At 43.7% G+C, this 26472-nt stretch overlaps 1 protein-coding gene across 1 annotated transcript in view; it reads left to right on the top strand.

Annotated features, from left to right (window-relative positions):
* Positions 1 to 26472, top strand: part of PRKCI (protein kinase C iota) — a 199604-nt gene that overhangs the window by 57589 nt on the left and 115543 nt on the right. The window contains exons 4-8 of the mRNA XM_086944294.1: positions 815 to 865; positions 1456 to 1541; positions 4667 to 4804; positions 7664 to 7718; positions 21638 to 21696. Coding sequence (XP_086800420.1) covers positions 815 to 865; positions 1456 to 1541; positions 4667 to 4804; positions 7664 to 7718; positions 21638 to 21696 — 389 coding nt within the window. The remainder of the gene's footprint in view (positions 1 to 814; positions 866 to 1455; positions 1542 to 4666; positions 4805 to 7663; positions 7719 to 21637; positions 21697 to 26472) is intronic.

Here is a 26472-nt window from a genome sequence, read left to right as displayed (position 1 = left end):
ACTTTCCGTCATTCGGCATGAACAGGCACATTCGCCTTTTGGCTGCCCTTAAAGAACCGTGGTGTTCAGCTTCTCCTGAGTTCGAGATTCTGCAGTCCAGGTAACAAGTGAAAACTGTCTACAGGGGCGTGAAATCTGATGTTTGTACAGAAAATGGAGACTCGTAATTCCAGGCAATCCTTTATTTTGAGCAGAAATTGGAATGGGAGTAACTAATAATCCTAGGTTACACCCCGCCCCCCCCTTTCCAGCTGTGACATTGTGCTTCATTGAGAATCCCATAAGACAGGCACTCTGGGCTTGTGACCGATAAAAAGCCACTGAAAGAAATGAAATGCATACAGAAGCACTGCATCGTTGAGACACTAATGCACTCTTTTTTTCTACACTACAGTTAAGTTGACTATTTTGGGTGCGGTTGAAATTAGTTTATTTAACCGGTTAAAAATAGCTGCCAGGTAAATGGAGGTGTGGGATGTTGTCATATTGAGTGATACAGATTTCTAAGTAGAGCCTTAAAGCACTTGATGAAAGCTTTCTGCACTGAGGCCCAAGGCTGAATGAACTCCGTACGCACAGAAAAGCTAGAAATCAGTTTTTTAACGAGTTACTTTATTTTTAAGAAAGTTATGTAATTACATTTTTATTGTATTGGGTTTTTGATCCACAGTAAAGTGCTTGAAGATTAATACATAAAATATTGAAGGTTACGGAAAGTCATTCTTGTTGAAGTTTCATGCAGAGCAAGTGCTTTCAAGTCTATGGCGTTTTGATGATTTCAGAGCTGATACCGTCTTTGTTTTTCTGTTTGCAGTGTTCTCCTGTGTGCCTGAAAGGCCTGGTATGCCTTGTCCCGGAGAAGATAGTAAGCATTACTTCTCTGTAATAGATTATCTTCAACAATACATACCGTAGAAAGTTACATATGATTAATTGACTTGTCCTTTTGTTATCGTGTTTTCCATTGTTCGTTACCTACGTCCATAGAAGATGTTATCCTTTGACCAAAATCCATTAACATCTGATCGCTATCAATTTGAAAAGGAAAATCCATTTTATGCACTTAATGTATTCTCCAGTGGTACAAAAAATTGAACACTCGTTAGATGTATTTAGGGATTTCTCCTTAGCATATAGTTATGAAATGTTTCTTGTTGGTTAGGAGGCCTTCCCCAGAAATATTAGTGGTATTCAGTAGCAATTTAGAAGATGCAAATCTGCGTTTAATAACAATATTGCACAGTTTGTATCTAGACGATCCTTGACAGGAAAAAAGCTGACACTCCTTAAGGTAATGGGTTAGGTGGGAGTGGGTGTCTAGCAGAACTCCTGCTAGGCTGTAAATCGCCAGCTCGTTGTTTTAGTATTATCATTCGTTTATTAAAAAGCGTTCTCCTCAGAAAATGTTCTCACCTTTCGGTGACTTTGATGCATGCAGTTTTTTTTTCTTTTTAGAGTCCATTTATAGGCGAGGTGCGCGGAGATGGAGAAAGCTTTACTGTGCGAATGGACACACTTTCCAGGCAAAAAGATTTAATAGGGTAAGTTTGGCTGATCAGTTTCTTAAATGTGATTTAGGACTATCATGGAAACTGTTTCACTCTTCTGACCTCTCTATAAGTTGTATTTTAGTTAAGAAAAGGAGCTCCCCTCCTTAGTACTTTCGTACACAACATAGGTTCTGTTACTACTGTGATAGCAAATTAAGACCCCTTTTCTGTTTATATAACTTATAGTATCGTAGAATTTATATAGTGGATACTTCCCTGTGTGCGGGATGTGAAGTGTTTATACACAGGTATAGGAAGCTTCACAGTGAAGGAAGTGTGATTAGAAGAGTAGCATGTTTGTTTTTAGCTTATGTAGGAACTGGTTTTCTTGTGTTTGATGACCAGGGATGTGTGGTTATTGTGTTGTGGGGCACAGCGCAACATATAGGCAGCTGCATTGCACCAATGTAGCATATAGACGGCAGCGGTAGTTGGAAAAGGACCAGTAATCCATATATCAACAGGCTTCAAACAGATAGTATTGAATGAGTAAAAGGATGCCAGAAAGACAAAAATGGGAATTAGTGACATGAGCAGCAGCAGTTGGGTTTTTTGTTTTGTTAATGCAAGGATACTGCCGACTGTTGAACGAACTGGTAACGATTAACAAGAACTACCTAAATCATTCAAGAGGAACCTGGGTAAATGCATATATAAATTAAAACCACAGTTCCCTAACAAATTAATTTCATTTACATGTACGTGTTGTTAGATAAACTATTGGCCATGTAATATAATGCTTCATCGGCAGCTCAATAGAAATATCCACGTTTATTGTAGGTTGAATTTTATACAAATTAATAAAGGGTAAATTTGAAAAAAGTGCCCAGTGCTCTTTGAAATGCATGTAAGAACGCCCAGAAGTTGGGGCTCTGAAGTGTGCTTATTAACTGTTTTATAATAACAAACAAAATCCTCCTTTGTATTGCCCACTGAATAGTTAATGCTGTTTACAAAGTGAATAATCAATGATTTACCATTTTCCATTGGCTAGTCAGTTATGTAGATTGTGTGATAACAGCGTACGAGCATCGCCAACACTAGTGTCTCCTCAGTACATTTCTTACTTCAAAAACTCTGATGTTTCGTAATGTTGAATACTGGCATAAAGGATTGGCAAATGTGCTTCATGTATTGTGTGGTAATGGGGCTTATATGTTTCTTACCATGGCAAATCTGATGACTGACGGGAAGAGGTAACCTCACAGCGGCAAAGTCCCAAACACAAGCTAATCTGGCACTAGCACCACAATGATTGAATAGTAAGACAATTGATTTCATAGACTACAAAATATCTCTGCGTTTCACAGAATACTTTCAGTCGCCCTTAGACAAACTAGCATTCTTTTAATCATTCTACCACTCTCTGCTTACCACAGTCCATGTTGATCGGTCAGCTGTCAAGGTTCAGTCTCTCTTTAGTAGGTTATCTGGAACATGATGGAAGCATGGCTTCCACTGGGATCCATTTCACATTTTACCTCCCATCCTCTTCCCATTTCATAGTGGCGTGGCACTGTGCAGCAGTCTTGAGCTGAGCACCTTTCCCTATACTATTTAATCAGTTCTCAGAAAGTCTGAATTTCTTCCTTTTAGTGCTGGCTGGGTTGATGGGTCTCCTCCTGAGAACCAGTTTTTCAATAGAACTGGCTCATGCTGTGAGGCATTTCCCTCCAGTGTTCCCACAGCTTTCTATGAAATATGACCATGGTTATGTGTATAGCTAGCTACTAAGCCTCTGAGTGCTGTAGAAAGGTGGGGCTAGAAAGTAGAGAATTTTAGTAAGTTAACAGACAAAACAAGGGAACATGATGCAGCCACCAGGCAGAATGCTCTTGCTGCCATCACTTCACATTCACTTTGTGTTCATTCCAGCTTACATAGCCACTCAAAGCACTAGTCTGTCCTTTCAAAACATAATGAACAAAAACCATACTTAAGGTTAATTGCAGACCTTACATTCAAAGTTAACTAACCATTCTGATCAGTCATCACATATGCAAACACTCAACCTAAACGGGTTTGCATGTGGCAATAAGCACCCTTTGACAAAAGCTGGAATGTGTAAAAGTCACATCATGCTGTGGGGCAGCTGCAGTTATGCCAGTTTTTGTAGGTGCATAGGTGAGAATGTTAATGGCATCCAGTCCAAAATAGAGGACTGAGGGGCACATGCATCAGGCATTTTACCGGTCGCAGACGAGCTCGTTTTGCAAATCGACCCATTTGCAACTGGTAAAATGCTATTTCCGATGCATCAAGCCCAAAGGCACCCGCAATGAAGGAAATCGCTATTTTTTTTATTTTTCCTTAACTGCGAATGCAGTTAGGGAATCGCAAATTATGATTCCCTAAATGCGATGCATCATGCATTCACAAATTGCGTTTTTGCAATATGAATTGCAAATTACCATCAATTTCAAGTTCATGGTAATTTGTAATTTCTTGGAAAAATGCTTAAAATGTGCATTTTCTGAGTGCCATGTGGCGCGTACATATGTGTGTGCCACATGTGCACACTTGCCAATTTTGGGGGTGCATCAGGGTGGTCTTTTGGCCCCCTAGGTCCCTTCAAATAGCATTTGCAATTTGCGAGTACCTATTTGGTACTCTCAAATTGCGAGTGGCTTCCTATTAATTCCTAGGGGCCTCTAGGCCAATAGGAATTAATGGAAAGGCATTCTTTAATATCGAGTCACAATTTGTGAGTCGCTATTAAGGAATTTGTAGGAATCACAATTTTTTTTGTGTGATTCCTACAGGCATAAGGAATTGTGATTCCTAAATAGCGAGTCCCTAAAAATCGCTATTTAGCAATCTCAATTCCATTCTTTGATGCATGTGGCCCATAATCTGTTTGTGGGTGTCCTATTTTCTGTGTTCAAGCCTTGTGAGGTGTGTTATTGAACACCCAACATATTGAGAAAAGTGTGTTCTAATTGGAACAGGGATAACCCCCTGTGAGTGAGGGGGCCGAAGGCTTACGTTAGCCATTGTAAACTCTCAGCCACTGCATTACTTTCAGTGGAACTGCCAACATTCCAATGGTATAAAAAATGTTCAAGTAAACTTTTATTTCGTTTGTATAATACTACCTTTTTGTATTGCTCTTTCAGCGAGCACACTGCGCCATCTGCACTGACCGAATTTGGGGGCTGGGCCGGCAAGGATATAAATGTATCAACTGTAAGCTCCTTGTTCACAAAAAGTGTCACAAGCTTGTCACTATAGAATGTGGACGTCATACATTGCACGTAAGTGACCCTTTGCTTAGAAATAATTTCACAATTTCTGTGTTGAGATTCAATCAAGAGCAATGTATTGCTGTAGTCCAATGGTGCATGAAATTTGAGACCTGTTGTGTAAGCGGTGTTTCTTTCAGAATTTTGCTTTTCCTTTAAACCCTTGCTTACCTTTCTTTACCTTTTCATTGCTAGCTAGGAACACTTTGAGTTCTTGAAAGTTTGGTCACAGTGACCACTTGGGGAGCAACATTATTCCTCCAGCGGTGCTGCACATTAGATACTAGAAGATCTTTATTTGCCACACTGACTAGACTGCTAGCTGAACCTCTCTAGTTTTTCAGTCTTTTTGATCTTTGCATCCTCATGGATTCCTGCTGAGCAGACCAGTGTTGGGAAATTATTTTTTATTTTGTGAGAAAGTTTTAGATAAAAACTATTCACTTTTTGTTTGCATTTGTGGTTTACCCTTATAGCTGACTGTTTTCCTGTCAACCTGATCCATTCCATTACTCATGGGAAAGGTCTGGAAATCTGTGAGCATCTGTAAAAGATGGCCGTGGACTCCTTTTCTCCCTCAACCTGATCCATTCCATTACTCATGGGAAAGGTCTGGAAATCTGTGAGCATCTGTAAAAGATGGCCGTGGACTCCTTTTCTCCCTTAGAATTATTAAAAGCAAAACCATAAACCATCACAAGGATGATCCATTTTATCATGAATCATGCAATGCTTTAAAGGCCAGAGCTTCTTTTCGAACACAAAAGGACAACAGTGATGTAAGAGGAGAAACAGTGCTACTGCCTGCTAATGAGAGACTCTCATAGAGCAGTTCTGAAGACAAAGACATTCAGTTCAGAGAGGTTTAGAACTAAGTGGGTGAACATATCAAAATCTACCTGGAGCCAAGACAGAACTTTGCGCCACAGCTGAACACTATAAAGACCTAACCAGGTTCTTTGATACGATGATTGCTTGGATCAAAGACCTAGTTTGCGCAAACCCATATTCATCACTCCATCTGCCAATTAGCTTTCTCATCACATAGCTTCTTAGTATCTTTAAACTTGTGAGCGTGCTGAAAGTATGTAAATCATAAGCTGAATGAAAGCTTCGAACTTTCAGCGCTACCTGCCCAACAACCTTTACTAAGCACTGTATTTCAACTCTGCTTGCATTATTTTTGATGTCTGTACCTCCTCCTTGGATTATTCCCTAAGCTGGAAAAAATGCAAGGACTTGTTTAAGCGTCCTCACCATGTACTGAAAGGCATCCAGCCTCTTTCAGTTCATGTCTAGGCCTTCCAGGGGCAACAATATTTGGCTACTACTGCTGACCTCCAGCAAAGACATGCTTTCTCAGCCTATTCTCCTGCATTGACTGAAATTATAACAAGACATCCTCTGAGACATATCCTATCCTGTTGTTTACCTACAATAAGGCAAACCGTATCATCAGCAGCATCATATCATCAGTAATAGTGGCCTGTGTTGTAACACAAGGCTTAGTGATATAATTTTCTTTGTTTGCTGCAATAACTCAACTTTTGGTTTGGGTTAACAACTAGCTTAAAATCTAGTTCCAAACGTATGTGGATGATGAAACCATCCTTCTGCACCTGGAAAAGGAATAAGTCCTAAAATATTGCATAGAACCTGATTCAGTATATAGAAATACATTGATTTTGTGGCAACAAACTTATTTTTTTCTTTATTTTTCAAATTGTTTTTATTAGCATTTGCAAAACAAAGAAGACCTATACAATCACATATTTCGAATCAGTGCTTGCGAGGTGTACAAGTCAAACATACAAACAAAACAAATTGTAACATCAAAAACTAGTCAGGTCGGCATATTATAACACTGGCGGATTCGTCTGCACCAAGTGCAGGGCAAGGCTACATCTACACATTCCGGATTGAGTAATAACTTTGGCTGGAGTAAAAGGGTATACCATGAGTACATCACGACTTCTCGAGACAACCTGTGGCAACAAACTTGATATATAGATTCAAATCCTGAGATCGGTAGTAAACTATTTTCCACTGACTGATATCAGGAGGTCAGACCTACAGAAATATCTCAAAAATGCAGATTTGACGTAGTAAAGACAAAGTCTGTATGTAATAATGATTAGGGGCTGTCTCTGAAACATATCTGAATTTGGAACAAAAGCTACACCACCTCAATCAATAGATAGAAATTGGAGATTATTATTAAGATAAACCCAACTAGAAACTCATTATGTATGCTTTAATATGGCTTCCTGAGCCAGTGAACTAGTAGTGGCCCCTGTTGCATACCAACATGTAAAAAAGCAATGGCTATGTAGTAAAGAACATTACGTTTAATCTGAGGGTGTTCACGAGATCGTTTCACTCCCCTCAGCGACAATTACTGCAGCATTGTCTCTGTGGAAGTCACAGAAATGCAAAACAAGGGCACTAATGTGAGTGTAGCTTAATTTGTGTAGTAAACGTCCAAAATACCACTTCTCCACATTTGCTGCATAGTAATCTTTACTGTCTACCACACAATTTTAAATGCAACTCATAGGAAACAAAGTAAAGAATAAGATCGTTTCCTCACTACAAATAAATAATGACTGTACTTTTACATGGTTTTCATCTCAAGGCCTAGTAAGCAATCCAAGAACCAGACTTTTGCCACTCTAATAATGGTAAATTGGCCATTGAGTCTGCTGAATTTGAGCGTAATATATGGGGTTTTTTAACATGCACCCGCTTTTAATAAAATAAATTAAACTTTTCGTACATGGTCAGTATTCTAATTTTAATAGATTTTTGTCCTTAATTTTTAGATGCTTCATTTTTCTAATTTGTCTGTATTTTCATTCTGACCAATTACAGGAACCCTTACCATCAATGGACCAAACATCATTGCATCCTGAAAACAATGAAACTGGTAAGATCCGTTAATTGTCTAGTTATGTTGTCGGCGTTAATCCTGCTAAGGAACTTGACACATTGTTTTCTTTATAAGGTAAAACCTAGGGTCAAGGAAAATATCATTTCTACATTGGAGTGAAAGTACCCTGAATGTACTTTGTGGGTTCCAATCTTAGTCTCAATGTGTTGTGGTAAAAAAGCAAAAACTAGAGACTTTAGTGAAAATGCTTTTTACAGCAAGGACTGCACAGCTAGAATGCATTAGTATCAAATGGTTTGTCTCTCTGGCTTGCACTTCTGGCATACACCTGCAAGAAGTGTAAATGGTCACTCCTCTGGGTGCTTAGTTCACTGATGGGGAATTAGAGGGATTCATAAATTATGAATCCGATCAAGCAGTGGATTGGACTTGGTGATGTTCTAGTTATTGCTGCCCTTCCGTGCAGTCCTTAACCCAAACTATTAGACCCACGATTGGTGCATAAACTATAGACTCTTTCATTTCCAGAGTATGTACGTCTTCGAATTCACATAGAGTTAGCAAGCAGTGAACTCCACCTTCTAACACTCAGTGGCCAATCGCAGCATAATCAAGCTCAAGCTTGCTCTCATTTTCCAGAGTCTGATCAGTATAGTTTACCCTCAAACCCACTGCTTTAATTGCAACCTTCACAACCTGTCCCTATAATTCTTTTAAAATTTAAATAAAATGTACAAAAAACAACTATTTAAAATCACATGCTTAGTGTTGTGTTTCTTGATGTGACTCCGCGTTCAAACAAATGAAGTAATTTGTTGGGGTCAGTGTGGTAAGATTGTCTGTTAATAGCCATGAAACACACAAAAGATGACTAGAGGAATGCTTGCAATAGGTTTAACCATTGGCAGTCACTCAGGGTAGCATTCCAGCCCATCATTCTCTTGCCCACAATGCCAACTCACATTAGATTCAGCCATATTTTAATCAGTCTCCGCCCGACTCGAACAGAATCAGTCCTGCCAAGCTAGGTCCTCTCTGAACGGGCCACAAGCAACCCAAGGCCGGTTTCAGCCTGACTGGACCTCTTTAGGCAGGCGTAGCTTGCTTCCTGTGACACAGTGAGCAAGGGACCCATGTCTGTGCAATTCCATGGACACTTAGCATGTTACATCAAACACACATACTTGCAATAAGTGTAACCACTGGCATCATTCAGGGTAGCATCCCAACCTATCATTCTTTGACCTACAATGCCACCCCAAATAAGTCCCAGCCATGGGTAAATCAGTCTTGGTCCTGCTGTGATAGGAACAGTCCAGCCTGAACTACCAAGCTAGTTGATTGGACCTCTACAGTCTGTTGTAGCTTGGTTCTCCTTGCATAGTGAGCAAGGGAACCACATCTGCAGTTGCATAGTGAGCAAGGAGCCCACATGTGGTACCCTGAGCAATTACCAATGGTTAGACTATTTGCAAGCATTCCTTCAATCACTTTTTGTGTTTGAAGTGAGAAAATTGCAACTTAGTGCACAGAGTATAGAACCTGGACTTGATGTATGGAAAGTAAATCTGGACATTTTGGAATAACCCTTGAACAGCAGACCACTGTGATGATTGTAGTGCTACCTACTTCTCTTGTTTACAATGTGTGTTTAAAAAAAAAAAAACCATTGGTTATTTTAATTATCATGAGTGTACAAATAAAACCATAAACAAACATGCACGTAGGTAACTTGTTCGTACAAAGAAATGTAACTACGTCTGTTATGCATCATCAGATGCGTTATCACAGCAGTATTGTATTGTAATTGCATTTATATATCACTTACTACCCCTGACGAGGCGTCAAAGCGCTTTTTCGGCGGGTAGCACGCTACTCCGGGACCCATAGAGGATTAGTGTTGAATTAGTATAGTTAAACATGCAAGTACATTTTAAGTGGAGGATAGGTTAGTCAGTTATTTGGATTTGGAATTCGGATTTTGAATGATAGCAGAAGGATAGAGGAGGAAAAAAAAGTTTGTATTTATATAGCGCTTGTTACCCCTGATGGGGTGTTGAAACATGCTATTCAGGAAGCCCATAAAGGATTAGTGGTGAATTAATATGGTGAAATATCAAAGTAATTTCAGTGGTGATATTAGTCAATTATTTGGAGTGATAGCGTAGGGATAAAAAGGGAAGAAAGGTTTGCATTCATATCGCACTAGTTACCCCTGATGGATGTTGAAGCGCTTTTCTGGCGAGTAGCACGCCACTCATAAAGGATTAGTGTTGAAAATTAGCATAGTAAAATATGAAGTAATTTGAGTAGCGAATATTTTATTCAGTTATTTGGGTAGAGAAGGGTAGGTGGCGGGATAGTGAAGGGAAAGAGGTTTGTATTTATATAGCGCTTGCTACCCCTGATGCGGTTTTGAAGCGCAAGTAGCACGCTACTATGTTAGTCAGTTATTTGAGTTGAGAAGGGTTGGGGAGGGGGTAGAAAAGAGGGAAAAGTTTAGAATGGTTTGTTTGGGGGATAGGTATAGTAAAAGAGGTGTAAGATGATGCAAGGAGGGGTAAGGAAGGAGAGAGTGTAGAAAGGGTTATTTTGGGGATCATAGTAGTGGTATGGGGTTTGGGGGTTAAATGAGAGAGTGGATGTAGAGGATTTTTTGAGCAAAGTATAGGCTGAGAAATAGGGAAGTGCATTGGAAATGCTAAATTAGAAGAAAGTGATAAATATATAGATGCCTAATGACATTGAAAGTATATAGATGCATAAAGGATGTAAGTATATTAGGCAGCATTTCTGGCCCTGGCCCTGGTCAGTCTTGAACAGGCTCAAACAGGCAACTGCCGGGGCCCAGACGCCCTAACCCTGGCCTTTTATAGCCCTAGTAATCGGCGACCCCTTCAGCCAATGGGGACCCTACCCCGAACACTATCCAATCACAACACTAGCCCTAAAATCTAGAACCAATAGGAGACCAGGGCCTTACAGCCAATCTTAGCCCTAGTCCAAGCACCCAATCTGTTCAAAAACCCGAATCTCTATGTACAATAGAGGCCCTAGCCCTACCAGTAGTCCCACCCTAAGTCCAAGCATCCAATGGCACAGGAAGCCCTTGTCCCTACTTCCAATAGAAAGCCTAACCCTACTCTTAGTCCCACAACCAGTCCAGCAACCAATAACACCAGAAGCCCTAATCGTTACTTCCAATTAAAAGTCTAGCCCTAGTCCCATCCTAGTCTCAACAAACAATAACACAGGAAACCTTAGTCCCTACTTCAATAGAAGTCCTAACCCTAGGCCTAGTCCCACCCCTACATTGATTGAATCACTGACTCAGAAACCAATCAGAACACTCAAATACCCAACCAATGAGGACACTAACCCTAACCCTAATCCAATAGAAACATCAGATACAACCACCAATCATTGTACAAATGTACCAAACAATATCAGACCATATAAGGTCCCAGCGACCTTAGACCAGGTTTGCTGGCCAGGGAGTTGGAAGCTGCTTTTCCTGTTCAGAATCTCCTAGGAGACAGACCGGCTCAATCCACACTTTGGACTTCTGCAGGTAAAGGTCTCACTAACTTGAAATCTAACAATACTGTTTGAATACAACTTTACTCCCTCTACTGGCCAAAAAACGAAGTGCACAGTCCCTAGTAAACACAGTTTAAACCGCTCACAGAAGCACCCTCTGATGTAGAATATCCCTGTTGCTGGGAGGGGGGGGGGTGAGGCAGGGGGGCTGGTTTCACTGGCTTGTGAACACAAAATGGTTGCTGGGGGTGCACTGTTTTAACATACAGGTCTTAGCACAGAGCAAAGTGCTTCTATTTTCAGGATTAAATGGCAGTGCTTTTACAATGATCAAGGTATACACCTCTACAATATCATTACCCTCCATCATCCATTGTGTTTTTTTGCATTTAGCCTATACTCTAGTTAAATCATTTTAACTTGCAGAGGTCTAGTGTAATTTTTTTTCCTAAACCTTGATTAAATATACATTCCGCTGATCACATCGCTTCCTAGATTGTGTTCACTGGCCAGTACTGCTAGAGTAGTGATTTGCACCACCGTTTTACACTGTTCTGATAGCCATCCCGCAGTTAAGGTAGCCTTATCTTTATTCCATCTAATTGCTATCTGTCTTTTGGCCACATCATGCCCAAACCTACCAGCTTTCAAGCTGTCTTTTTTGTTTTCTCGATCTGGACAAAAGACCAACCATAGATATGTATATGTTTGTCAAACACAACATTAAAAATTCATAGTTGGAGCAAATAGTTTATGACTACGATATGTGATGTAATTAATGATTAGCTGTATATGCGATATAGTGCTAATCTGTGCATGGGTATATACTACAGGAGTCTAGTAAATTGAACTGCGATTTTCATATCATATTGTTTGGCCTAATAGACATCTTAACATTGAAATATCAATTAACAGTTCAATACAAAGAATCAAAATGAAACCTCTTCCCATACTTGCCAACATTTTAGAATTCTGTGCAGAAAATGAGGTAGTGGTTTTAAATTGACAAATTAGCATATTCATGATTTTACTGAAAATACACAATATAGACTTTAGCTTGCTCTTTTTTTTTTAGACTAGGCAGTAATTGAAAAAAAATGTTTTATGTTAAAAACAAAGAGGATAAATGTAATTTCGGAAACATCTTTATTTATTTTATTTCTCACAGTAAATCTAATTATAAAACTGCAGTGCAGCATGTCTTGCCAGTGTCACTAATTTGTACTCATTGCACACCACAATGCTGTACACATTAACAGTGCTCACATGCTTTAATATTTTTAGGACAGGCCTGTGGGTACACAGGCCAACAGAGAACTGATGTGTTGCGGTCATTGTGATATAATTAAGTATCCCATAGACATGACCTCTTTGCTCAAGAGGCAGAATGCTGGCATTGGGCACAGAGCCAGCTGGTGAACAATAAATCTGGTACTGTTAGTTAGCTAGGCGAGTCCCACCCTTGACCTGTCTTTTTGGCTTAATTAATAAGAGAAGGACTCAGCAGCATGTGCAGAGGCAGGCTATAAAAGCCCTAGGGGCATGGTGCAAAATCGGTAGACATTGCTCGAACGTGGTAGCTTACCACCTATATCTGTAGTGCTACCTAAATCTGTAGAATTGGCAGGTATGTCAGCCACTGTTGATCCTGAGACTACCAAATGGAAACAATGCATTCTGATTGTTCTGCTCACAGTGCTTGCTGTTAGCTCCATTAAAGAATTTCTATTTTGTTTCCAAACTGTTTAAAACTTTTAACCATTTTAAACAGGAAAGGAAGAGCTAGAATGCTCCTTGTAATTTTCTGTATTTATTTATGTTAAAATTAAAATGTAATCCCCTACCTGTTCATGGTGGAGTGTTATGGGGAAAACGTTTTATTTGGTTTTGCAACTGCCACCTATACCCTTTGAGCAATTCTTAAAGGAACCATATGAAGTTTTCCTCTGAGCTAGTTGTGTTCCAATGACTTAATATAGAATCCATTTTCCGTTGTAGCTTCTGCATGTAAATTAATTTTATTCTCCCTTTATTGGCATTTCTTTGCAATGCATCCTGCATATCCCAGACCTAGTTCTGTGCCCATTTCTTCCTTTTCCCAGACTTACTGCCATTATGCTGCTGTTTCCATTCTTGCTGAAAGTCTAAGTGCAGCCCTCAACAGAACAGACATTTTTGTGTTGAACATGCTTATTCATGTTGGTAGCTACTTTGAGTGGTGATAAATATGAATTAAGTGAATTTTCTACCCTTCTTGTTTTACTCGTTTGCGCACCTCTTCTTCATCACTGTCCCTCTAGGAACAAGGACATTCTCGTTTTCCCCACTAAGGACTTTGGCAGATTCCACAGGATTGATCTTTCATCTGGGATTTTTTTGCACTTCCTCTGTTTATTTTCTGGTTTAGTAATTCTCGTCGCTTCCTCCTCGAGAGATCGCTCCCCTGCCTGCGCTCTGTGTGATACGTGGTATCGTTATTTATAAGCTGCAATGTTTGGCGATTTGAAAGCGTGTGCATTTACCTGCCATTACTCGCTCATTTCAAGTAGACCTGCGCATTATTATTTATAAGCTGCACTGTTTGGCGATTTGAAAGCGTGTGCATTTACCTGCCATTACTCGCTCATTTCAAGTAGACCTGCGCATTATAAGCTGCACTGTTTGGCGATTTGAAAGCGTGTGCATTTACTTGCCATTACTCGCTCATTTCAAGTAGACCGGTGCATTATTTGTGAGATCCCCCGGCGCCCTGCTCTGCCCTCCCCTCCATTTTGAGCTTGTTGTTGTTGTTGTTGTGCTCCGTCCCTTGAGCCCGCCACGCCTCCCAGCTGAGCCGCCCTCCCACTAGCATTATAACGCGTCCTCTGACCACGCAGCGCTGTGATTCTCTCGTCGCTTCCTCCTCGAGAGATCGCTCCCCTGCCTGCGCTCTGTGTGATACGTGGTATCGTTATTTATAAGCTGCACTGTTTGGCGATTTGAAAGCGTGTGCATTTACCTGCCATTACTCGCTCATTTCAAGTAGACCTGCGCATTATTATTTATAAGCTGCACTGTTTGGCGATTTGAAAGCGTGTGCATTTACCTGCCATTACTCGCTCATTTCAAGTAGACCTGCGCATTATTATTTGGAGAGGTGTGGCTCACTGGTTAGAGGCGGCAGACCCGAGTGCAGAGAACGGCCCGGGACCAGGGTTCGATTCTCGACGCGGCAGGGTCTTGGACCAGGATCAGCGGACTGATAATTCTCGCATCGGTGCCCACTCCGACCAGGGAGCACACTCGGCAACTCTGGGCATTAGCTTGCCTCATCTCTACAACGGCCCCCACAGACGCCAGGGATGCCTGGTTTCACCCTGGAGATACCCAAAAAGGGACCATCTCACAGGGAAAACCAGGACGGGTTCCCCAGCAGTCTACAGCGCCGGGACACTCGGGTAGAGTAACTGTGCGCTATACAAGTATCCCACATTTACATTTATAAGCTGCACTGTTTGGCGATTTGAAAGCGTGTGCATTTACTTGCCATTACTCGCTCATTTCAAGTAGACCGGTGCATTATTTGTGAGATCCCCCGGCGCCCTGCTCTGCCCTCCCCTCCATTTTGAGCTTCTTGTTGTTGTGCTCCGTCCCTTGAGCCCGCCACGCCTCCCAGCTGAGCCGCCCTCGCCCCTCCCCCTCCACATATGACAGCTGTTCCCGCGCGCTGCGTTCACGCGCAGCGACCGTGCCCCAGCCGCGCCGAAGGTGCGCCAAAGGTAAGCCCGTCTACGCCCGTCCGCGCCTGGACCGCGCCCAGCGCCAGACCCCCTGCCCCTCGCGCTGCCCAGCCCTCCCGCATTACCTACGATGCCGCCACCCTCCTAGCCCTTAACCCCGGAAGCGCCCCCAACTGCGTCCAAGCCGCTCCTGGACACACCCATGGTCCTTTCTCTTGCCACTCCTGCAAATTCCTCGGCACTGTCAACATCTCCGCTACGACCACACCACAGATCCCCGACCCCAATCACCTTCAATGCATCCTTCTCAACACCCGATCAGTCCACAGGCACGCCATTGACCTATGGAAGCTACTAGACACCATTTCTCCGGACATCGCCTTCCTGACGGAAACATGGATGAATGCTTCCTCCGCACCAGACATCACCATTGCCATCCCTGAAGACTATAAGATCACTCGCAAAGACCGTACCAGCCACACAGGAGGAGGAATCGCTATCGTCCATAAGAAATCAATCCGCATCTCAACCAGCTCTGACGCCAACCTCGCCAACTCCGAACACCTCCACTTCCAGATCCACATCGACCCCAAAACCACACTCAGAGGCACCCTCCTCTACAGACCACCAGGACCCCGCGCAAAATTCAGTGAAGACATCACGGACTTCATCACTCCACACGCACTCCCCTCCAAAGACTACATCCTTTTGGGAGACCTCAACTTTCACCTTGAAAAGATCAACGACCGCAACACCACCACCCTCTTGGACAACCTCGCCAACCTCAGACTTAAACAACTAGTCACTTCCCCCACCCACATCGCAGGTCACACACTCGACCCCATCTTCACCTCCAGCAATCATGTCTCCTTCAGCCACACTACGGATCTCCTCTGGACTGACCACAGCTGCGTTCACTTCACCTACAACAAACCAAAACCCAACATCCACCTCCAACCTACCCTGCAAAGAAACTGGAACAAAATCACCACGGACCAAATCTCCGCATCTCTCCTTCGAAACTCCCCAGCCCTCTCTTCTAACGCTAACGAAGCCGCCGCCAACCTCACCCTATGGTTATCCAACACCGCCGACACCTTAGCTCCACTGAAAAAACGTCAAAGCAAACCTGGCAGCAAGAAAGCCTCATGGTTCAACGATGATCTCAAGAAGTCCAAGAAACTCTGCCGCTCCCTTGAAAAGGCCTGAAAAAAAGACCCAACCACCAGCACCAAGGACGCCTTCAAAAGCGCCACCCGCACTCACCACCAACTGATCCGAAAAGCCAAGAAAACAGCATTCAAGGATCGACTTGACAACAACGCCCACAACAGCAAGGAACTTTTCAACATTCGGGCGCCAGGACGCTCCTTAGCTGGAGCATCTGTGCGCCAAATAAAAACCACATAACATAACATAACAACATCGTCAAGGAATTTTCCAATCCCTCGGCCAACTCCAACGACATCACCCCCTCTCAAACCCTCTGCGACTCCCTAGCCTCATTTTTCCACAACAAGATTGCAGACATCCACAACAGCTTTGACAACCAACCCGGAAACCAACCCACCCTACCACTTGCTGATCATCTTCCCCCCGTGAACACCCTTAACGACTGGAACCCAATCTCCACTGAGGACACCATCCGCCTGATGAATTCCATCCACTCAGGATCCCCCACAGACCCATGTCCTCACCACATCTTCAACAAAGCAGACTCCGTCATAGCACCGCACCTCCGAGACGTCATCAACTGCTCCTTCAACTCCGCCACCTTCCCGGAAGACTGGAAACACGCTGAACTCACCGCCCTTCTGAAAAAACCAACAGCGGACCCCACCGAACTCAAAAATTACCGCCCCATCTCGCTTCTTCCATTCCCGGCCAAAGTCATCGAGAAAGCTGTCAACAACCAGCTCGCCGCATTCCTCGAAGCCAACAAATCCCTCGACTCCTCACAGTCTGGCTTCCGAGCAAAACACAGCACTGAGACCGCCCTCATCGCAGCAACAGACGACATTCGAACTCTACTGGACAATGGAGACACAGTCGCCCTCATCCTCCTTGACCTCTCTGCAGCTTTCGACACAGTCTGCCACAGCACCCTTTTACAACGCCTCAACAACATCGGAATCCAAGGAAAAGCACTTGAATGGATCACCTCGTTCCTCACCCGAAGAACCCAGAGAGTCCGCCTTCCTCCATTCAAGTCCGAGGCCTCTGAAGTCATCTGCGGCGTACCACAAGGATCCTCACTCAGTCCCACCCTCTTCAACGTATACATGAGCCCCCTCGCGGCCATCGCACGCCAACACAACCTCAACATCATCTCTTACGCGGACGACACTCAACTGATCCTTTCTCTCACCAATGACCCCAGCACCGCCAAAACTAACCTACACGAAGGAATGAAAGAAGTTGCCGAATGGATGAAACAAAGCCGTCTGAAACTGAACTCAGACAAAACAGAAGTCCTCATCTTAGGTACATCCCCCTCTGCATGGGACGACTCCTGGTGGCCGGAAGCCCTCGGAAAAGCACCCATCCCGACAGACCACGCACGTAACCTAGGCGTTATCCTGGACTCTTCACTCTCAATGAACAGACAAGTCAGCGCCGTATCCTCTTCCTGCTTCAACATTCTTCGCATGCTCAGAAAAACATTTCGCTGGATCCCCACCGATACAAGGAAAACAGTCACCCACGCTCTGGTCACGAGCCGACTGGACTACGGAAACACCCTCTACGCAGGTACTACCGCAAAACTCCAACGAATCCAAAACGCCTCAGCCAGGATCATATTAGACATCCCGCGCAACGAACACATCTCTGGTCACCTTAAAGACCTCCACTGGCTACCCGTCAATAAGAGGATCACCTTCCGACTGCTTACCCACGCACACAAATCACTCTACGACATCGGACCAGACTGCCTCAACTCACGACTGTCCTTCTACACCCCCTCCCGCCGACTACGGTCTTCCAGCCAAGCCCTCGCCACTGTACCTCGCATCAACAGACCCACCATGGGAGGCAGATCCTTTTCATACCTGGCTGCTAAAACATGGAACTCACTCCCCGCTTACCTTCGCCTTACCCAGAACCACCTAGCATTCAGAAAGCAACTTAAAACGTGGATATTTGACAAGTTATCCTCCTCCCCTTCCTAAGCGCCTTGAAACCCTCTGGGTACGTAGTGCGCTATACAAATTATATGACTTGACTTGACTTGAATCCAACGTGGACTTCGAGGCTGAGTTTGATGCTCAGATCTCACTTGACGCTCAGATCTCACTTGACAGAAAGAACAAGAAAGCAACCAAATACCTGGTAGGCGCAGACACCATTGACCGGCACATCTGAGAAAAAGTGAAAGCACTAAAAAACTGTTGGTCTCGTGGGCGACCCAATCGTGCGGGCAGAGAATATACAACTGAAGGGTGGGAAAAATAGTGTGACATGGAGAACACCTCCTTTAGGTTCTTCCCTAAGTGCCTCCACAAGTTAATACTAGCCATGACCTCGCATAAAATCCTTGCTTAGTACAGATGATGTGGAGCTTGTAGAGCTAGTCTAATAGAATAGAGATACCACAGATCACAGAAACGTGGCGGCAGATGAGGACTGCCAACCTTATCCAGCCTAGCGATTTACTATTTTTTTCTGTTAACTGACCATGTAGTTGGTTTATCCTGCCTTTTTCCCGTACTTTTCTTCCTCTGTCTCTTAGTACCATAAGTTGTGCCTGTTTTCAGCCTCCTTATTACTGTCTACCTGTTCCGCAGCAGTGAATAAATAAGTTGTTGCTGAGGCAGCCTGTTGCTTCACCTTCTAGCTTCCTCGTAGCCCGGGATGTCTAACAGCCAGGTGAGGTCTGTAGAAATCACATGAGGCGAGTGTGAGTTTAAACAGCGAGAGTGGCAACACCGTGACAAGACCCGCCTTAAGACTCTTATTGGCAAATCAGAAGTCTGTTTATTTCTTGATTATTAGTAGTTGTACTAAGGCAGGGGGTAAGGACGTCGCAGTGCTGCAGAAAGCAGTAGGATCACTCAAACATTTCTGAATTAGGGCTGGCTAAAAGGTGGTAGCATACCACTTTGGAATCAAGTAGGTCATTGTTTTGAAAGTCTGTGTCAATAAAGATGAGAATCAACCCTCGGAGAACAGTATTAGCAGTTCCCTAGGAAGTGCATTCAAGCCAAACTTCTAGCGTAGGGCCCATCCGTGGGTAAAAATGAGACCGGTGTATGGTCATGTGGGGATGGGAACAGACTCACTGAAACAGGACTTGTGGGTAACGAGGGTTTTATTGATTTAAACACTCGTCTACGTTGTATTACTCTTCTGTAATAAGGAAGGGGGAGGTCACTGTCCGATTCGGCTCCGGTTCCTCTTCTTTCCCGGGGTCTTCTGGGACTTGTAGTCCGGAAGGGATGCGCGTCTTCTTCCAGCTCGCTGTTCAGGTAGAGAACATAAAGGGAAAGAAACGGGACAGGTCTTAGTCCGGTTGTCAACAGACTGGACAGTGATTCAGGGAAAGGGAGTGAGGGACACACGTGCGCAGCAACAGCCCTCTACCCGGAATATGAACGGTGATGCGGTGAGGACGAAAGGGTAGTGCACTGGAAAGCCGTGTGAACGCCTCAAGGAGGTTTAGCCCACTTACGTCCCGCCCAGCCCGCAAAGCGTGACCGTACCTGCGAGAGCCACACTTCCCTTGAAGTGTGGCTGGGCGAAGCGCCTTCTCGTTGGCCTCCTGGTTTGTCGCTGCAGTAGTCTGCTCTCCCTCCGGTCTGAACTCCGGTCCACTCCTCCCTCTCCTCAATGGTCTGGGCAACTCCGCCGTCCTCTCTCTCCGCCTCCGATCTTCCTCCTCCTGCCGTGGCTCCTGGCTCGCCTCCGATGTTCTCCTTTCCTCTCCTCCGCTCCTCGCCGTCCCTCTCCTCACTTTTCAAATCTCCAGACCTCCACTCCTCTTCGTCACACTCCTCGTTTCTCCAATCTCCTCCTCCGCCTCCTGGTGATGAACACCCCTGTGTGTGGTCTTTGCAGGTTTTTACCTTGTGTTTGTATACGGGGCCTGCCCCGGGATCCGCCCAATTAAAGTAACAGTGTTCTTCATGGTGGTTGTACTCGAGGCCTGGTGTGACAACCTCGTCTACCTTCCAGTTTCCGGTCTGATGTTTGGAGAAAGACAAGTGGTCATAGTCTCTTTTGACACCGTCCGCGTGACCCCCGTCACAGGTCAGTTGATTCAGGTTTCCCGTTTCGGAAAGGGGACAAGATTTGATTATAGTTGCTGCAAGTTTGTGGCGCATAGGTGAACAAAAAGGGTAAGAATAGTGCAGTGTGAAGACCGAAAACATATTGTGATAACAGTATTGGAAATAAATCACAGAGAAGCTCACTACAAAGATATTTAATCATTCTTGCAGCAGAATAGTTTTACATTATGATGCATAAAACTACAACTGGTGGAGCTGCTACTTCTGTTGTCAGTGGATAAGCATCTGTATTGTGACAAAATAATACTTTAAAAATTGATTTATTGCTCCCCAGAGTAATAATTAGAAGTCTAGATTGAGTTGAGCGTTTTGAATCCTCACTTTTTTTGTTTATTTTTTAAACGGAGTCTCCGCAAATGCCATGCGTTTTCCCAAGAATAAGTTCCATGAGTGAGTTCTATCTACAAGTGCTTAATTTTGCACCTCCTCAAAGAGGCTAGCAAGGCTGAAATGCTTCTAAGGTTTCTTTGTTTCTGTTCAGATGGCACACAGGTGAGGTCTGTTCAGACAGTCCTTTGCTGTGGTGGTGCCAAGAGTGATTTGCTTATATAAGCTTTGTGCTTGTTTTACCCCATGAAAGAAAAGATGGAATACTGCCCAAACATTTACTAGTGTGTACCCTATCCATCTCTGTTTTCCCTCTTTCACCTGCTGACTCACTGCTACAGAAGACCACATTTGCCTCCTACCATTTGGAGCTTGACCTCTGCAGCACTACCATCTTGGTTCCTCTCTATGTTGGAAGAGAGGGCTCTGTCTAGAATTTCTTCCTGGAGAGCAACTCTCCGATTGACGCTGGAGACCACCTGTTTCTGTTTTCTGAATCAGCCATATTCTATGCACGTTGGTCAAATAATTGCATCTATCTGTTTTCTTCTACTCCCTCGCCTAACCTCTGGCCCCGAAACAGATACCGGAGAGTGGATTATAGGCTAAAAGGTAGGTCAAAATTTCCCACAGTTGAAAGGAAACAAAGCCTTTATGTAGTTCACAGGCAATACTTCATCACTCAACATTAATTAGCACCCTCCTGTTGCCAGGCTTGCAGTTTCATTTGAAAGACAAAGTTGTCATCAGTAAATAACTTTTTAATTTCCCTGTATTTTTTTTTATATTGGTGACATGATGCATGTTGGCAGATCCCAGTGGTGGAACATGACGTCCGTCGGCCCAGACGTTCACTTTCTGATTCTCATGTACATGTTTCCATTAAAAGAGCTTCATATTTCCTGCCCATTTACAAATTGTCGGAAGTGCAAGAATACACAATAACATAATTAAACAAAACTTATTTTATTTGTAGTTTTTGATTGCACATAATTCAAAACCAAATTTATGTCAAATTGGTGTTGGGACTTAATTGTTTGAGTTGTGTAATGTATGACGCTTTTTTTCTTTATTATTTTAGTTATTCCATATAACCCTTCAAGTCAAGAAAGCCTGGACCATGTTGGTGAAGAAAAGGAGGTAATCTATCCATCATGTTAGCCTATACTACCTTCTTAAGACTACATTGTAATAGGTTTTAATCAGAAACCCTCTCCCTTTATGCAGTATATTTAGCTAAGGTTGTGGAGTTACATTTTTATCTCGAAACACACAACTTGACAGATATGGTTGTGACAAAGTTTAATGTACTCCTACATTTCTGATGAATACTTCTAATCGCAGATTCCTCACCTTTTGATTACTTCCCATGTGCCAGACTCTTTACTTTTTGTGCTTTGACATGATTCTGGAGCTACACTCCCAACTCTCTCTGTTTTCCGATGTCTTGTAAAACTTTTTCGCCAACGTACTAGGGAATGATGTGTTCACCCAATAGAACAGGTTTCAAGCTGTGCCACAACTGCAGGAAGCATGTGTTCTGCATGGACCCACACAAGGAACCTGGGTCTTTGGTGTCTGGGCTCAGCTTTAGGTCATTCACCAAGCGTGCCCTCATGCATATTAACACGATCAGAGACTGGAGAGTGAAGCGGTGTGTCACCAATCGCCAGCAGAAGTTTCAGCTTTATTAGGTCCCACTCATGCTCCAAGTCAGTGGGGCAGACTCAGTACCAAGAATATTCCTGCAATTTCGAGCTCAAAGTCCTCTGGTAAGTTGATGTCCAGTGTAATCATACGAAAGTGAAGCATCCTCCACCCCATCTTGCTATGCCAATTCCAAATAAGAGGCACAAGGGTGTCCCAATGTCAGTCGCACACTTTCGAGGTCTGTAGCCACAGAACCGGTTCCTCACCCCGTCCGCACCCTCAAGGGGGTCATGCTACAAACATACAATGTGCTTCCAGCTTCTTACACCATGCCTTCATACGCATGCAACTGCCTCCATTTGGGTTACTGTTGCTAGGGCCATCCCCAGCACCAACTTCCTTCTTGGGACCTGTACTGATGCCGGTACAGACTTCTAATCGAGTCCACAGATCCACACCGGTCTGCACTGCATCGACGCTGGGGTTAGAATCACTGGTGTCGGAGAATGACCCAGTGCCAATGCCAGTGTTGGAAACTGAACTGACTTCAGCTCAAACTGTGTGCATCTGGCTGATGCCATCCAGGTCTCAAAGGAGATGGCTCATTGGTCCAGTTGCAGGCTTTTTTCCCTTACCAATTCAGGGCGAACTGTGGTGACTGGCACGTTTCTGCTGGGTCGGGGTCATCGGGCCAAGGTGGAGATCAGTGGACTTTTGTCTCTGTCAAAGGGCTGTCTACACATCAATGTGTCAGACTTCAAGCCATTCATTAAGCTCTGACGTCTGCCGTCAGTCAAGGGGAGGGCGATGCAGGTTCTCATGTACCACACTATTGCCATGTGGTACTGCAACAAGCGGGGTTGAGTGGGATCTTGTGTTCTGTGTCCAGAGGCTCTGCACCTCTGTAGGTGGTTGTAGCGCTGGGGCATTTTCCTGATTGTGAACCATGTAGCAGTTTCCTGAATTTCGGGAAGAACTGAGCAGGGGACATCTGGCAGCACGAGTGGTGTCTACATCTTGAGGTGGTGCAGGGCGTCTTCCAGCAGTGGAGAGAACCCAGGCTAGATGTTTTCACCACCGTTGAACATGCAATGTCTGAAGTTTTGCACATTGAAACCCTGGAATCACATATGCCTTCCAGTCCCTTCCCCATCTACCCTGAGTTATGAAAAAGTTCTGGAAGGACCGGGTCCAAGTCATCCTAACGGCTGGATTGGTCCAGGAAAGTGTGATGCCCGGACCCTCTGAACATGAACATGCAGTCCTCTGATCAGGCTAGGACTTCCTTGTGAAGTGTCAGCCTGATCTCAGTAACTGGGCAGGGCTCTCCACCCTAATCTGCACAATCTACACCTGCTTGCGTAAAGTGGTAAATGTCATCCATGCCAACTAAATCCTTTTATGCTGGGCATTGGAACAAATTTGTAGCCTGATGTGTAGTTTTCCACACTGACCCCTGCCAAGCTGCCCTTTCGTTTAATCTTTGGCCAACAAGGCCTTCCATTAGGCCCTATAAAATGTATTTGTTGGCCCTTTTGCCATTACTACACTTGACAACCCGTTCTTGTGCAAACCTCCTGTTATGATACGATTTATTGAAAGTTCGACACACATTTTCCCTCCCTGTTGGTGAAGCCACAGGGACCATAACTTGGTCTTGCATTTCTCATGTGTATGCCCTTCAGCCAAATCATAGCTGCTCGCTGCGTCTTCTGATCTTAAAGACTCTTTCTCATTGGGACTGTCAGTTTGTCTCATGAGTGAACTTCGGGCACTTCAAAAGCAACTTTTACCACCTTTTTCATGGAAAGGTTTGCAGTGAGGACTGTTGCCCTCTTACCAAAAGTTGTGACTTGTTCCACATTGGATAATCCATCACACTATCAGCTTTCCTTGCTACCCTTCACTTGTCAAAAATGGGGGCGGAGCTATATTGTTTGGACCCCAAAAGAGTCCTAAGTTTTACATTGATTGTTCCAAGGATCATGTTTCTTGTGGAGTTTTCTGAAGCAAAGAAAGGGGAGGCAATGCAGAAGACTACCTTGTTGAGGTGGATAGTCCTCTGCATTAAGATGAGCTACTAATTGGCCAAGAAACAGCTTCCAGAACGTCTGAGAACCCATTCCACTAGGGCAGAGGCTGCTAACACAGAGATGGGAAATGGAGTGCCTGTGTTTGTCATCTGCCAGGCTGAGACGTGGCTGTCCGTGTATACGCTCACAGCCAGGTTGGGCACGAAGGGCATTTTCCCCACTCTGTCCTGCAAGAACCCACTCCACAGATCCTCCACCTGGGTACATACTGCTTTGGTATCTATTCTAAGGGGAGGAATAAGCGGTTAGAAGTATCCATAATGAAAAAAGTTATCTACCTTTGGTAAATAACTTTCTGGAAGGTACTCATCTAGTTGCAGATTCCTCTCCGCCTTTCCACCTTCCCATTCTGAGTATTGCCTTTTTTTAACACGTTAAAAAGGCTATTGTTAGCACTTTGCATACTGTTTCCAACAATTGTTCACTGTTGGAAGGTGCATACAGGGTAAACGCAATAAAGTGCTGTCAGAGCTCAGGGGTGGTGCTTCTATGAGGCTCCATTCTGTCACTTATGGGAAGTTAGTGTAGAGTCATTGTAGAGTCAGTGGAAGGCCATGTGATTGCACCTAGCAGCATTATGATTACCTCTATGGAAACGCTTTCTGCATCCAGTCTGGTGCCTGGGGAGTATTCCAATTTGAGGAATCGGAGGTTAGGTGGAGTATCCACCAGAAGGAGCATTACCAAAGGTAAGTAGCTTGTTCATTCAACTCCAACTATGCTTCAGACTAAAATGATATTAAACTAGACTGGTTATTCTCACTCGAACCTTGAGTTCGGAGGATTGCAATGTAATGGGCATTTCAGCTAGTGATTTTATTGGTGTTCTGAAGTGACGCTGAATTTTAGTGGTCAGTCAATGATGGTCTTCTCAATGGAACTATAAAGAACAAAAGAATTTATTGAAAGGAGGGTCCAAGGGAATCTTTATAGACCCCACACCAGTTACAGCCCCCTAAACAGAACATATAATTACAAAAGAGTAACTAAAACCCTATAGTATGCCTAAATGTGTTCTGACCTGTTACCTATATGCATCCTATGTGTCAATATGGTATGCAACAGGATACTCTCACAACGTGTCAGGTTACCATCAGTTAACCATCCTATACCGCCCTTTCCATCATTTGGGCCACTACACAGAGTGGAGAGTCCTTGTTGTAACCACTTCACTAGAAGCTAGATGTGAAGTGTTTGGGACTCACTAGGTTGTTGAATAGGCAAGGATTGGTTACTAGAAAAAGTGCATAAAGAAAAGTGAGTGAGAAAAAGTGCTCAGTTAAAATTGGACAGTGGACGCAAAAATTACTTTATTCTATGGCCGTACACTTCCAGTAGATAAAAACATAATTAGTGCAAAGGGTCACTGGGTTCAACAAATAACTACTGACTAGATATTAAAGTTGACATGTTTCTGGAGTTTTATGATCCTCACAAGGTATCTTCTGCTTCATCAGGACCAATTAGAACTCTGCTACTGTTTCAAAAGTATGTGTAAGTGCAGCGGAAAAAATTAGAAGGATATCCCCTGATTCGTCCTCTCAGTCCTCTTGTATTAAAGGAAGGTGTCCAGACGCAGGAGACATCAGGTCAAAGACACAACATAGACATACAAGGGTAAAGATAACAGTAAATTAATTAGTACCGTAATCTCACATAAAGCTATTCACATGTAATAGCTCATTTCTACATTACCCAACTCAGGCTTGTGGGTACTCATCCAGCTCACCTTAATTGCGAGAGGAACATGCTTCTCCTCACCTGGCTACAGCTCAGGTTCTAGGGGCACCTATACTATTATATTATATTATAGCGTAAGTAGTGTTTTATTATAAGAAATATAAACACCTACAGATTATATATTGCTCTATAGTTCTGCCAACAGATCACAGGAGACTGGACAAAAGGTTGTTACCCAAGGTTTATACATAATAGTTTGTAGGTTCTATCTACGTGATATACCGGGTAGAGGCACAGGGGAGAATATAAAGACAGAGTTATAATGACATCCAAGGTATGTCTTCATTGAGCCCCTGTTTATCTGAGGTTAATTTGTACACCCACTTCTGTTCCAGCCTAAATAAATGTTTGGAAATGTCAGTAGCATGGGGTGGAATGTGGGGTTGCTCTAGTACAGTCCAGGTGAAGTTAGTTTATGCCCTACTTCTAAGAA

This window comes from Lissotriton vulgaris, chromosome 11 (genome assembly GCF_964263255.1).
Source record: "Lissotriton vulgaris chromosome 11, aLisVul1.2, whole genome shotgun sequence".
Lineage (NCBI taxonomy): Eukaryota > Metazoa > Chordata > Amphibia > Caudata > Salamandridae > Lissotriton > Lissotriton vulgaris.
Note: the sequence above shows the minus strand (reverse complement) of the source record. Positions and strands in the feature narration are given on the sequence as shown.